We start from the raw sequence: 15531 nt of genomic DNA, 5'->3' as shown, positions 1-15531 counted from the left end.
ACCCCCCCCCCACCCGAGTAAAGACTCCATCTACTGTGCAGCTAGATGTGGCCATGGGAGCAAGTTCTGGCCAAAGAGGTGAAAATGAGGGCATCTCATTCTAGCTTCCTGGAGCCTTCCTTAAGACACAGTGATTATGGGCATTCTTCCTTCCTACTGGCTGAAATAGAGACAGATTGTCTAGAGAACCGGGATGTCTCGGGTTACGAGAGAACCTTGGGAATGGCAGTCCCACAAAACCGAGCAACAGCAACAAAAAACAAGCTTGTATCCCTGTCACCAAGATGCCCCACATCAGCCCCCTACGGACTGCCTCATAGATGTCTAGAACCCGAGAGAGAAAGAAAATTCCAATGGGTTAACACAACTGCTGTTGGAGGGTTTTCCGTTGCTACCAGCCAAATCTAACCCTAACCGATGCCCAGGTTGAACAGCAGAGAGTAAGAGAACCACTGGGGAGACCTCTCTGACGATACGACACGTGAGCAGACACCAGAACAAAATGGAGCGTAGGCTGTGGTCTGCTTATGCACGCCTAAGCTTCCTCTTCCTTCTTGGGAAAAGAATGTCCCAGGTAGGAACCATCTTCCCATCAGCTGGAAACCTGACCATTACCCTTGAGGCTTTCCCCTCCCAAATGCCTCGCCTCTAATCTGCCACTAAACCCTATTGAGTCTACCTATGTCCGTGCCTCAAGAACAAAAACAAAACACGTCCAACCTAAGAACTCTCCTGAATCCACCCTCTCCTCCCCATTCCTTCTGCTAGAACAGGGCTGCAGAGGACTGAATGGTGCCCGCTAAAAGATACGCCCTAATCCCCATAACCTGTGCACATGACCGTATTTGCCAAAAAGGGTCTTTGCATACATAATTCAGTTGAGGATCTCAAGATCTTCCTGGATGACCGGTGGTCCCTAAATCCAATGACCTTCCTGATAAGAGGCAGAAGAGAAGACAGTGGGGGAGAATGCCACGTGAAGGCGGAGGCAGAGAAGAGAGGGGGTTCTGCAGCCACAAACCAAGGAGCGCCTGGAGCCACCAGAAGTGAAAGAGGCCAGGAAGGATCCTCGCCTAGAGCCTGGGGAGGGAGCCCCGCCCTGCTGACACCCTGATTTCAGACTTCTGGCCTACAGAACTGTGAGATAATAAATTCCTGTCATTTTAAACCACCAACGAGGCACCTGGCGGCTCAGTCGGTTCAGCGTTCGATTTCAGCTCAGGTCATGAACTCACGGGTTCGTGGCTTTGAGCCTCCCGTCGGGCTCTGTGCTGACAGCTGGGGGCCTGGAGCCCGCTTTGGATTCCGTGTCTCCCTCTCTCTCTGCCCCTCCCCTGCTCGTTCTCTCTCTCTCTCCCTCTCTCTTGCTTTCTCTTGCTCAAAAATAAAATAACATTAAAATTTTTAAATTTTCAATTAATTAAAATTAAAAAAATTTATTCGTTAAAAATTAAAGTTGTTTAATTAATTTAAATTAAAATAACATTAAAAATTAAACATTAAAATAACATTAAAAAAAATTAAGGGCGCCTGGGTGGCTCAGTCGGTTGAGCGTCCAACTTCAGCTCAGGTCATGGTCTCAGGGTCCGTGAGTTCGAGCCCCGCATCGGGCTCTGTGCTGATGGCTAGAGCCTGGAACCTGCTTCAGATTCTGTGTCTCCCTCTCTCTCTGCCCCTCCCCTGCTCATGCTCTGTCTCTGTCTCTCTCTCTTTCAAAAATAAAAAATAAAAAAAATTAAAATAGTAAAAAAAAAATTAAACCACCAGTTTGTGGCAATTTGCTATTGCACTCTTGTAAAACTAATGCAAAACCTTTAGCTATATCAAGTCTCTCCTAGTCCCAGGCCACAGAACTGGTCTATTCAGAATCCTCTGTAGTAAAAATGTTTTGATCATGTATCTGAGCAATCTGTATATTTACTTTTTTTTATGTTTATTTATTTATTTTGAGAGAGAGAATGAGCAGGGGAGGGTCAGAGGGGGAGAGAGAATCCCAAACAGTCTCAGCACAGAGCCTGACATGGGGCTTGATCTCATGAACTGTAGATCAAGACCTGAGCCAAAATCCAGAGTTGGTTGCTCAACGGGCTGAGCCACCCAGGCGCCCCTGTATATTTATTTATAACTATCAATGCGTACGACTGCACTAATGTATTATTTATGTTATAAAACATACCTAGGGGTGCCTAGGTGGCTCAATCGGTTAAGCATCCAACTCTTGATTTCGGTTCAGGTCATGATCTCAGGGTTGTGAGATTGAGCCCCACATAGGGCTCTGCACTAGGTGTGGAGCCTGGTTAAGATTCTCTCTCTCCCTCTCCCACTGCCCCTCCCCTCTTGTGCTCTCTCTCATTCTCTCTCTCTCTCAAAAAAAAAAAAAATACCTGCAACAGACATGAAAATAAATGGGACAGATGAGAGTGTAAAATGACACTACTTTGGAACTGTTTGGTTGTTCTTAATATTTTTTTTAATGTTTACTTATTTTTGAGAGAGAGTGAGAGAGAAAGAGAGACAGAGTACAGAAGGAGAGGGAGACACAGAATCCAAAGCAGGCTCCAGGCTCTGAGCTGTCAGTACAGAGCCCAATGTGGGGCTAGAACTCACAAACTATGAGATCATGAGCTCAGCCCAAGTCAGATGCTTAACTGACTGAGCCACCCAGGTGCTCTTGGCTCTTCCTAAAAAAGTTTAATATATACCTACCCCATGATCTGGAGATTCCACTCCTGGGTATTTACCCAAGAGAAAGTAAAGCATATGTCCATATTTGGGCATTTGCACACAAATGTTCACAGCACTTTATTAATAATAGCCCAAACTAGAAACAAGCCAAATGTCTATGAGAAAGTGAGAGGATAAAAAAATCATATTAGATCTCTACGTAACTCATACTTCTCAGGTAAAAAAATGGAACGCTTTCTCCCCCTTTGGTAACAGTTTTACTGAGATATAATTCACATACCATATAATTCACCCATTTAAAGTGTACAGTTCAATGATTTTTAACATAATTGCAGAGTTGTGACATCCTTACCACAATCGTTTTTAGAACATTTTTATGATCCCAAAATGAAACATTGTACCCATTATCTGTCATCCCCCAAGCTCCCATGCTCCCTGGCCCTAGGCAACTACCAATCTACTTCCCATCTCTACAGATTTGCCTATTCTGGACATTTCATAGACATGGAATCACACAGTATGTGGTCTTTGGTGACTGGCTTCTTTCATTCAGCAAGTTTGTTTTTTTTTTAATTTTTTTTTTTTCAACGTTTATTTATTTTGGGGACAGAGAGAGACAGAGCATGAACGGGGGAGAGGCAGAGAGAGAGGGAGACACAGAATTGGAAACAGGCTCCAGGCTCTGAGCCATCAGCCCAGAGCCTGATGCGGGGCTCGAACTCACGGACCGTGAGATCGTGACCTGGTTGAAGTCGGACGCTTAACCGACTGCGCCACCCAGGCGCCCCTCATTCAGCAAGTTTTTAAAGTTCATTCACATTGTAGTACATATCTGAACTTCAGTCCTTTTTATTTCTGAATAATATTCTATTGTGTGGATATACCACCATTTGTTTATTCATTCAACAATTGATGGGTCTTTGGTTGTTTCCACTTTTGGGGTTCTTTTGGTGTTGCGTTAATTTACTAGCGTTGTCGTAAAATACCACAGACTAGGTGCCTTAAACAACAGAAATGTATCTTCTCACAGTTCTGGAGGCTAGAAGTCCAAGATCAAGATGTGGGAAGGTTTGGTTTCTTCTAAGGACTCTTTCCTCAGCTTGCAGATAGCCCCCATCCTCACCTGGTCTTCTCCCTATGTGCACACATCTGTGATGTCTCTTCATGTGTCCAAATTTCCTCTTCTTGAAAATATGCCAGTCAGATTGGAATAGGGCCCATTCTACAGACCTCGTTTTAAATTACCTATTTAAATATCTCCAGATATGACTACATTCTGAAGTCCTAAGAGTTAAAACTTCAACATATAAATTAGGGAGTGGAGGGACACAATCCAGCCCACAACAGGTATCATATTAAGAAACCATTGCCAAATCCAAAGTCATAAAGATTCATATCGATGTGTTATCCTAAGAGTTTTATAATTTTAGCTATTGCATTTAGGTCTTTGATCCATTGTGAATTAATTTTTGTATATGGTATGAGGTAGGGATTCAACGTCATTCTTTCACATGTGGATATCCAATTGTCATAGCACCATTTGTTGACGAGATTACCCTTACACATTGAATTTTTTTCATACCCCTGTGAAAACCAAATGACTGTAAATGTAAAGGTTTATCTCTGGACTCTCAATTCTATTCCGTTGATCTATAGGTCTATCCTTATGCTGGTACAATGCTGTCTTGATTACTGTAGCTTTACAAGTTTTGCAAACAGGAAACGGGAATTCCTTGACTTTCTACTTATTTAAGATGTTTTGGCTAACTTGAGTACCTTCCATTTCCATATGGATTTTAGGATTAATTTACCAATTTCTGCAAAGAAGCCACCTAGTTTTTTTTTAATTTTTTTTTTTAGTGTTTATTCATTTTTCAGAGAGAGAGAGAGAGAGAGCAGGGGAGGGGCAGAGGGAGAGAGACAGACAGAATCTGAAGCAGGTTCCAGGCTCTGAGCTATCATCACAGAACCTGATGCGGGGCTCGAACTCATGAGCTGTGAGATCATGACCTGAGACAAAGTCAGACACTTAACTGACTGAGCCACCTAGGTGCCCGCCAGCTGTGTTTTTGATAGGGATTGTGTTGAATCTGTAGATCAATTTGGGGAGTATTGCTAACTTAATATTAAGTCTTCCAATTCATGAACATGAATGTCTTTCCATTTATTTAGATTTCTTCAATTTTCTTCAACAATGTTTTGTAGTTTTCAGAGTATAAGTCTTGGACTTCTTTTAAGTTTATTCCTAAGTATTGTCTTCTGATGCTATTATAAATGAAACTGTTTTCTTAGTTTCATTTTTTGATTGTTCCTTGCAAATGTATGGAAGAACAATTGATTTTCATCTATCGATTTTGTATTCTGCAACCTTGCTGAATGTATTTATTCTACATGTGCATGCGTGCACGCATGTGTGTGTGTGTGTGTGTGTGTGAGAGAGAGAGAGAGAGAGAGAGAGAGAGAGAGTATACCTTAGGATTTTCTACATACAAGATCATGTAGGAATGAATTCAATACATGCAGCAAATAAAAATATAGAAAGCCAGGTACAAAAGAGCACACATGTATGATTACATTTAAATGAGGTTCGGGGCGCCTGGGTGGCGCAGTCGGTTAAGCGTCCGACTTCAGCCAGGTCACGATCTCACGGTCCGTGAGTTCGAGCCCCGCGTCGGGCTCTGGGCTGATGGCTCAGAGCCTGGAGCCTGTTTCCGATTCTGTGTCTCCCTCTCTCTCTGACCCTCCCCCGTTCATGCTCTGTCTCTCTCTGTCCCAAAAATAAATAAACGTTGAAAAAAAAAAAAAAATTTAAATGAGGTTCAAGAACAGGAAAACTAACCTATGGTGATAGAAGTCAGAACAATGATATCCTCAGGACAGGGGATGGGAAAGTAGTGGCTGGAAAGGGACCTGAGATTTTGGGGGGTGATGAAACTATTCTATATCTTGAACTGGGTGGTAGTTATATAGGTATATACATGTGTTCAAACTTCTTGAGCCAACAACTTAGGCTTTATGCATTTGACTGCTAGCAAATTATACTTCAATTTAAAAAAAAGACACAAGGATGAAATTAACTATTTTAAAATGTAGTGGCCTAATAGTATCATTACCTAATTATCTCAAGCCCTTTGTATACATAGAGATTAGTTTATCATTAGTGATATACAGAATAAAGCCAGAATTCAAATAGCCTGGCCCATTTTCTTTTTCTGACTACTTATTGTATCTGATCAGATCTTTTATTTCTTTTAACCCCAAGATGTGGCTGATGAGGAGCTTGTACCAGGGATAGGAAATGAATCAGTGCTCTTATGTTCTCCTTGTTCATTAGATTGTTTCGTTTTTAAGTTTATTTATTTTTAGTAATCTCTATACCCAGCATGAGGCTCAAACTCATGACCTTGAGATCAAGAGTTGTTCTCTCACTCTCTCTTCCGACTGATCCAACCAGGAGCTCCATTGTTCATTAGCTTTAATCCATAGTTTCTGTGCAGAAACCTCTCTAAGCCACTTGCTTATTTTGTGAGGGTCTTCCTAGTTAATATGATATGTATTATAGATATCATATATCTATCATATATCCAGATAATATGATATATAAAACTTCCTCAACCAGGGGGTTATAAGATAGTGATGCCTCATAATACGCTAAAAATAGCCCTGGAGGGGCGCCTGGGTGGCGCAGTCGGTTAAGCGTCCGACTTCAGCCAGGTCATGATCTCGCGGTCTGTGAGTTCGAGCCCCGCGTCAGGCTCTGGGCTGATGGCTCGGAGCCTGGAGCCTGTTTCCGATTCTGTGTCTCCCTCTCTCTCTGCCCCTCCCCCGTTCATGCTCTGTCTCTCTCTGTCCCCAAAATAAATAAACGTTGAAAAAAAAAAATTAAAAAAAAAAAAAAAATAGCCCTGGAAACAAAGGTAGGGACCCCTATCAGGCTCTCCTCATTGCGAGAGACCCTGAGTACAAGATGATACAAGTAGCCATCTAGAAGGTTCACCAAGCAAGGCTACCATGCTGATTGGTCTTTAAAAATTGGTAACAATGGAACTGGTAGTACTTTGTTCTTTCCACTCTGAGGTGCACCATTTTGCACACACACCACCTCTCGAGATGTCTCTACTCTCAGCCCCGCTAACCCGCCGTCTGGTTTCCTGGAGGCTCAAGGCTCATGCTCCTTGCTGCTTCCAGACAGAACACAATTTTTTTTTTATGTTTATTTATTTTTGAGAGACAGGGAGACAGAGTGTGAGCAGGCAAGGGGCAGAGAGAGAGGGAGACACAGAATCCGAAGCAGGCTCCAGGCTCCGAGCCGTCAGCACAGAGCCCGATGCGGGGCTCGAACCCACGGAGCGCGAGATCACGACCTGAGCCGAAGTCGGCCGCTTAAGCGACTGAGCCACCCAGGCGCCCCAGACAGAACACAATTTAATCACATGATTCCTCAGCCTAAAGATCTTTTGGGCCTCCTCCATAGAGCTCCTTAGCCGGACATCCAGTGCCAGCCCCACCCAATGTCATTAGCCTCCCTTCCTGCCTTCCCTACCAGCACCACACCAGGCAGCCTCCAGACTTCTTTCCATCTTTCACAGGCTCTGCGTTTGCCCTTGCTGCTGTTTGCCCCTGGAATGTCCTTCCTGGCCCGCAGATTGCTTCTTCTGCTTCAAGACTGTCTGTAAATCTCACCTCCTCTCTCCAACCTTCTTTCTCTCCCCAAGACAGGGCAGATCCCTCCCTCATCTGCTCCTAAGACACACACTGCAACTTTTTCCTTTTCTGCATGTTGAACTTCGCTTCTCAGCCATAAGTCCTCAAAGGCTGGAGTCTCTTCTTCATTTTTGAAAGAACAAGAATATGGCTGCTTGATGGTGGAATAAGAAGCAAGGTAGAGGGGACTGTGATTCCAGGCCCAGCCTCGGACCTCACCTTGGACTAGATGCAGGAGGACCCAGGTGCAGAAGAAATCAAAAGTTACTGCCTTTTTCTCCCAGCAAACTGACTCTTTCAATACTCCACCTCCCCACCTTCCCATGAAGCCACGCCCCTCAGATTCACTCTACCGCAACTCTAAAGGCACAGCCAAGTGCCCGCGTGGGGAATGAGAGGGCAGGCGGTAGGCCATCACAAATAGCACAGAAAATTCTCTGACTTGGAACCATCTGGGCTATGTCAATAGGAAAGAACTGAAACTTGTCCGTGTTCCAGTGCAGAGGGGACGGGCACCAAGTTCCTGGCGTGCCTGATTCTGCACACTGGGAAAAGACAAGAGAGGGGAGAGACCCTTGTATTCTCTCTCTCCGGAGCCTCTCCCACAGTCGGTATGCCATGTAGCTCCAAGTGCAGGAAGGTCCTGTGTTTAGCTCTGACACTCAGTATTTTGCTCCCAAGAAAGGGCTAGGAGAACAACCTAGTAGCAAAGGCCCCCTCACAAAGCACCTGTCCTGTGAGCTGGGCTGGGCCCGGGGAGGAACAGGTTAGAGGTAGATGCTCTCCCCACCCCCAGCACAGCCCCCGGGGGAATCCATTATAGGGCTGCTTGGCTCACTGGAACCGGGGTCAGAATGCCCAAAGGGAATTGCCACAGACTCTCTCTCTTTTACAGAAAATGTTACAGGAAATGGAAAGAACATTTAAGCTTCTTACCTTAACTTCAGTAAGTGGGGGCTTGATGGGCTTTTCAGATGCTTCTTCACTCTTAAAGAAACACAGGACAAAATAACGTGTTACAAAGGCATCTTAGCAACTTGCACTCAAAACATATTGATGCTCATAACTTATCAGTCGTGCTCAGAAAGCGACGGTAACTGTAAGTAACCCCGAAATCGCTGAGTAAATTCTAAGATGATTAGCCCTAATCTGGATGAAGCCCAGCAGAGCTCAGAAATGTCTTATTCGTGAATTTATTCACATCAGCGTGGGTTAGGTGCTTACAAATGTGCGGGTTCTGTGCTAGGAAGTGGGGGGGTTCAAAGATGAAAAACAATGGTGGCTCCGCCTGCAGGGAGCCCACAATCCACCAGGGAAGACGGATGAGTCAATCAACAGCGAAAGCGCAGTGCTGAGCTGCTGGAGAGGTGTGGGGGGGAGCTCTGGGATCACAGGGGTCTGTCCCTGCTGAACCATTGGCCACACCGTGTCCCCAAGATTGCAGGATGCAATACTTGCCAGAAGAACATGGTGAGAATGTGGCCATCAAGTAGCAGCCAGCTGGATGAGTTAGCATCCTGCCGTTTCATACCCCTCTTACAACTTCCCATGCCTCACAGGTTTTGGAAGCTGCTGCCAGTAAGAGAGAGGCCCATGTAGATTTCTTCATGATGGCGGCTGAAGGGATATGGAAGATGTAGGAAATTGTTTGCGGAAAACAGCCATAATGGTTCTCCTCCCTGTACCCATACTATTCTCTGTCGTCTCCTCCCACGGCGACTCTGGGTTTGGCTGTGTGACTGGCTTTAGCCAGTAGGACGGTAACAGCACGACACAAGCGGTAGCTTCAGCCACGCTTGTGCTCAGGCCGGCCCTCTCTTGCTGCTCTTGGGACTCTTGCAACCACCACTCTGGGGGGTGGGGTGGTGAGAAGGCAAGGAATGCTAAGTGACAGAGCACAAGAGGCAACCCCACTTTATAAGGAAGGGGCCTGGGGTTTCTAGAAGGTTGCGCAGCGGCCCACAGGCATGCAGCCAGTCCCCGTAAGAATCCGGGTCGTAGAGGCGGGGGGTAACCCATGGATCCTCCCTGAAGGGCAGAGACCATCTTTTCAGCACTTCCTGCCTTGCCTCACCTAGGGCAGGTGCTCGGTAAATGATTATTGTTCATGAACTGAAAAAACTGTGCCCTCTTCTGAGTAGGCTGCTAATCAGAGAAGCTCTGTAGAAATCATGGTCATAGGGAAGCAAGAAAAGGCATCCCAGAGGCAATGCAAGTGACCAGGACAATCTAGGCAAGTTTTCCACTTGGCTGAAAACCAAACAGTCTAGGCTTTACACTGATACCCATGAGAGCAGACTAGCTACTGAAAGGGCTCGAAAGAAGCCTTGCAGATATTTACAGGCTGTCGTGAGAATTGAGCGTAAGGAAACAATGCAAAATACTCTCTGTAGCTTGGAACAACCAAGGAGCCAAGGAGAAAGGAACTGAATGGACCGTATCATTTTTGGCCCTTCCTTAGATTAAGAGTGGGAATTCAGGGGCGCCTGGGTGGCTCAGTCGGTTAAGCGTCCGACTTCGGCTCAGGTCATGATCTCGCGGTCCGTGAGTTCGAGCCCCGCATCGGGCTCTGTGCTGACAGCTCAGAGCCTGGAACCTGTTTCAGATTCTGTGTCTCCCTCTCTCTCTGACCCTCCCCCGTTCATGCTCTGTCTCTCTCTGTCTCAAAAATAAATAAACGTTAAAAAAACTTTTTTTTTTAAAAGAGTGGGAATTCAATATCCAGAGCACAACACTTCTAAACCTGGACCAACTCAAAATAGGAAATAGGAATGTCCTTCGGCAGTTACGGTTGGCATCACACGCCTCACCTGCCGCCTTGAGTTTGTCATGGAGGCAGAAAGAGCAGGGACTTGGAGCCAGAGGGACCAGAGTTGAAGTTCTAGATCTGTCACTGATGAGCTGTGTAAAATTAGGCAAGGAATTTCCCTTTCCTAAGCCTCTGGGTTCCCATCTGAGAGATGAGAATGCTGCCTACTTCATTGGAACTTTGTCAACATTTAAGGAGACCGTGAGAAGAGGCTGGCACAGAGCCGTTGCTCGTAGAAAGTTACGGTAAAGACCACAGACACAGAGACACAGGGCAGTAACTACAACTCACACGCGCCACTTGACACTCAAACCGATTTCCAACTGCTGGGTTTCTACTCGTGTCTGAGATCCCCGAGCCTGTGCTCCCCTCTCTGGACCCCCAAGGACCACAGAGGACCCGCCGGACATTCCACAGATTGACACTGAACTCCAAGTGCCGGTGCCCAAGGCTGCTGACCGCCATGTGGAGCCTGTGACACTGGCTGCTTTGTGTCACCTCTCCTAAGCAGGCCTGGCCTCCTTTAAACCCTCAGTGGCATCCTGCCTGAGGCTTGCGAGGCCAGGCGGGGGCACAGGAAGGGGACAGTGGGGACCACGAGAGGTGGCCATGACATCCCAGACAAATCTCCTGGGCTGGAGGTACTCCTTTCCCAGAGCAGGCAAAGCTTTGTTCACCCCGATTGTGGAGCAGAGAGGAGAGAAGGAGGAGAGAAGGAACAGGCATTGCGGGACGGGGACCTAAGGAGTTTTCAGGTTTATGTATTTAGTGGCCGCCCCTGCTCACTGTAACCGGTCAGGTTTCAAAGGTGACACTGAGTTTCCACTTGGGTGTGAGAAGCGGGGTCAAATTCAATTCTCTCAAAGCCCTGCGAGGTAGGAAGGATGTGGGGCTGGACATTGCAAAGCCCTCCTTAGAGGTGATGAAGGGGGCCTTTTCAAGCCGGGCCCGGAGGACTGAGGGAAAGTTGCCTGCCCCCCCCCCCCCTCCGGCCCCTCACATGGAGGGGAACAGCAGCTGCTTGAGTTTGTGGTCCCTCCTCCCCACTCTCACATGCTATCTGGGAGCTAATTTGTCACCCACGCACTGACCAGGGAAGTCTTCTCAGCAGTGACTGACATGCTGCTCTGGGGGAATTCTGTCCCCGGGGCATTCCTTAAGGCCCAGCTGTGTGTTTGTCGCTGGGCTTAAACCACATTGTACCTCGATTTCCCAGACTGTAAAAGGGGAGCATCGGGAGTCCTTGCCCCAGAGGGACCCTCTGCAGCACAGGTTAACTGAAAATGAGCCAGCTACTCAGAACATCATTTGTCCCATAAACATTTTCCAAGGTTTGTTTCAACATCCAGGGGAGGAGCTGGGCTCTCTGTAAGAGGCAAGGATGGGTTTCTGCTTTTACAGGGCCATGGAAGGCTTCTCTTAGAAAAGGCCGCACTCCTGTTCTCGACACACATTCATGACTTCGCAGCGTAACGATCTAAGAAGTGATTAACCGAGGGGTTACGTGAATGACCCCCTGGGCTCCCCTTGGTCAGGACCTATCTGGCCCAGGTAAAAATTAAACTGCACAGAGAGTCAGAGGCTGGATCTGAGGGCCTCCTGCCTCATCCCATAACATGTCTCTGCTGTGCTCCTGGTCTGGGTTTCCATCCTATAAAGTGGACCCCGACCTAACAGCCTGCGGGAGGGTGGGCCGGGCTGCGCGGTGCAAGTGGCCACGTGAAGTTAGAGAAAAGCAAGGGGAGAGCTTACGCATCCTCGCTGGCAGCTCTGCCCCATGGTGGGCACCTGCTATGCCCGGGTTCTTCCTTCTCTTCTGGTTCTTTCTTCTCTTCTGCTCTCAGCAGCCCGGGCTAAGAGGCCTGGAGAAAAGCAAACCCAAAGGAGGAAGAGTCAAGTGTTCGTCAGTCTCATTCCTCTCCTCACCAGCCGGGAGGCTAAACACGCCGCTACTGAGGACCGGGGGCAGGTTCAGGCCCCTGTTTCCAGAAGGATCCGTAATCCGAAGTAAAATGTCAGGATACTATTCTAGAAGAAATTCACTGGAGCCCTGTCTGGAGGTGGTGTGTCCTCACCAACTACAGCCTTGTCTACTCCCAAAGAGATCTGAGGGGTTCTTGGGTGGCTCAGTCGGTCAGGCGTCCGACTTCGGCTCAGGTCATGAACTTGCGGTTGTGAGTTCCAACCCCGCGTCGGGCTCTGTGCTGACAGCTCGGAGCCTGGAGCCTGCTTCAGATTCTGTGTCTCCCTCTCTCTCTGTTCCTCCCTCACTTGCACTCTGTCTCTCTCTGTCTCTCTCTGTCTGTCTCTCTCAAAAGTAAATAAAAGATTTAAAAATTTTAAAAATTAAAAATTAAAAAACAAAGAGATCTGAAAGTAGGGTCTTGCTTTCGGGCGGAAATCCAATAGAAATGGACACTAGCCAAGGCAACTCCAAAGCCCAAATTTCAGAAGTGCAATATTCACCACAGTGTCATTCTTTTCCCCTAATTTAAACAGGGTAGGGTGTAGCTCTGGGTAAAAAAATCACTTCTCTAATTATAAAAGCAATGCACACTCGGGGCGCCTGGGTGGCGCAGTCGGTTAAGCGTCCGACTTCAGCCAGGTCACGATCTCGCGGTCCGTGAGTTCGAGCCCCACGTCGGGCTCTGGGCTGATGGCTCAGAGCCTGGAGCCTGTTTCCGATTCTGTGTCTCCCTCTCTCTCTGCCCCTCCCCCGTTCATGCTCTGTCTCTCTCTGTCCCAAAGATAAATAAAACGTTGAAAAAAAAAAAAAGCAATGCACACTCATCATACCAAGAAAGTCACAAAATACAGGCAAGTAGTTTAAAAATTAAAATCACCTTTACTCCTATAGAAATAAGTTCTTTTTAAAAATATTTATTTTTATTTATTTATTTTTTAAGTTTATGTTGCGAGAGAATGCACACACAAACGGGGGAGGGGCAGAGAGAGAGGGACAGAATCCCAAGCAGGCTCTGTGTGGTCAGCACAGAGCCCAACATTGGACTCGATCCCATGAACCATGAGATCATGACCTGAGCCAAAACCAAGAGTCAGACTCTTAACTGACAGAGCCACCCAAGTGCCCCAGAAATGAATTCGGTTAACATTCTGGCCCATATCCTTCCTTATATTTTGGTCCAGATAACCGCAGGCCAGAAACAACATAAAAGTGGAATCATGCTCATATACTCTTTTTAAATCTTCTTTTTTCCATGGAAGAAAATATTATGAAATCTTTTCATGTCAATTAATAAAGACCGCATTAGTTTTTTATTGGTTACACTGGGTAGAGATCTTATAGTTCATATTCAGAAAGGCTTACTCAGGAATGATATAGTAATAATTCAATAAGTGTCAGATAACCTCAGTCAAAATTCATAACAATTTTAGTAAGTCTCTACCATACCCCGAACAGCTTAGAAATATTATGTGATTTGCCTAACAATTAGCGTGCTGCAGCAAATCCAAAAAGTTCCCTATTTGGGGCCTTTTTAGTTCTAAGAGGGTAAGCCAAGAGTCCAGACTTCTAACCATTGGCGTAACACTGGGCCTCCAGCCACTGAATCCCGATGGCTCACGGTTGGTGAATTGTGCCCGAGTTGGTCTCCGTGGGACAACTCGTACCCCTGACATCCCAAACCCTCCCTGGCCCAGGTCAGAGGCATAAACAAAACGTGTCAGGTTTCTTTGTTACTTGTTTACATAAACAAAGTTACACTTAAAGCTCTTAATTCCGTCATCCCGCATGTTTCTGGGGCAGAAGGCACACAGAACTTGGCTATGATATGTTCTTCCAAGAGCCTGGAAATATCCGTACTTGTCTTATATTTACTCGATAATTACCCGCCTCTCCCATTACAGGATAAACCCCCAGGGTGCACACACTTTGTGTGTCCCTCAGTGCTCAGCACATAGTAAGTGTGGGACACGGCGTTGAGGTCAGGCTGTTTGGTTTGAAGCCCCACTCAGCCATGTAATAGCTTTGACTCTGGAAAAGTTACTTAACCTAACTGACCCTCAGTTTTCTCAGCTGTAAAATGGTGACATTAACAGACATTAATATAGCTGCATAGGAACGTGAGGTATGCGTATGTAAACAGAGCACTTAGGATAGTGTTTTGCATCTAGCAAGTATTCAATATATACCTACTAACTATTATTGTTGTTGATTGATTAGCAATGTTTTTGAAATTCGAAACAGTTGTGAAAGCAAAAACGGCTTTTACTAGGGGCCATAAATGGCTTATAATTTGTGAGAAGGGAGATGATTCATTTTCAGAAATACCAAATAAGAGCTGTGCTGTCTAGTTAACAACAGGTTTACAATTCATTGGAAATATGTATGAACTCTCCCGCCCTCCCCACACACACACACACAATGGAGTCCCAAACCCTCAGACCCTTCCTTTCCTTGTTCTTCTCCTCTCCATTTCACAGGCTTATTTTCACGGGCTTTGCAATGAGCAGGGGCCAAAGCACAAAGGGAGGAGGGGCTGAAAGTCTCTGCATCACCTCAGGGAATGTCTGATTGTTCCAGACTACTTTTTGTCTTACAGGGGCATAAACGATGTCCAGGCAAGGCTGTAACCTCTGTAGTGCTCGGCCAATGAGGAACCAGGGGAGGGACTTGCAAGCTAGGAGATAAATTGTCTGCTGTAACTGCCCGAGTATGCCTGTCTGTCAGACACCAGTTCTTGCAAGAAGGTTGATTAAAGCCTCGCTTCACTGTGCTCCGAGTCTCTATGTCCCTCCTTTGATTGGGTTGATGGGCTTATTTCTAACATAATTGAGACACAGCCTGTCTCAATTATGGGGGCGGGGGGAGGGGGTTGGTTTAAAGCAGTGAGTCCAGAGGTGACTGGGTGACTCAGTCGGTTAAACGTCCAACTCTTGATTTAGGCTAAGGTCATGATCTCATGGTTTGTGAGATTGAGCCCTAAATCAGGCTTTGTACTGACAGCACAGAGCCTGCTTGGGATTCTCTCTCTCTCTCTCTCTGCCCTTCCCCTGCTCATGTGAACTCTCTCTCTCTCTCTCAATATAAATACATAAACTGTAAAGCAGTGAGTCCATACGGAGAGCATAAGACAATTTGTTGGGGTGACAGAAGACAACAGAACTTTTATTTATGACTTTTTAAATTTCACCGTATGATTTTTTTAGGCTATTCTTTGTATTGTACATATTATTTCAGTACATGATTTTTTTTTAATTGAGATAAAATTCATATGCCAAAATATTCACCCCCTTAAAATATATATATAATTCAGTGGGTTTTAGTATATTCATAAGGTTGTGCAATCACCACTATCTAATTCCAGAACATT

At 46.1% G+C, this 15531-nt stretch overlaps 1 protein-coding gene across 1 annotated transcript in view; it reads right to left on the bottom strand.

Annotated features, from left to right (window-relative positions):
• The window catches only part of HK1 (hexokinase 1), a 91118-nt gene extending 79057 nt beyond the window's left edge, over nt 1-12061 (bottom strand). The window contains exons 1-2 of the mRNA XM_086679881.1: nt 11951-12061; nt 8326-8376 (exon numbers count right to left, since the gene is read on the bottom strand). Coding sequence (XP_086536007.1) covers nt 8326-8376; nt 11951-11977 — 78 coding nt within the window. The 5' untranslated portion in view covers nt 11978-12061. The remainder of the gene's footprint in view (nt 1-8325; nt 8377-11950) is intronic.
• Nucleotides 12062-15531: the final 3470 nt, after the last annotated feature.

Source organism: Puma concolor, chromosome D2, assembly GCF_028749965.1.
Source record: "Puma concolor isolate L17-30 chromosome D2, mPumCon1.1.hap2, whole genome shotgun sequence".
Classification (NCBI taxonomy): Eukaryota; Metazoa; Chordata; class Mammalia; order Carnivora; family Felidae; genus Puma; species Puma concolor.
Note: the sequence above shows the minus strand (reverse complement) of the source record. Positions and strands in the feature narration are given on the sequence as shown.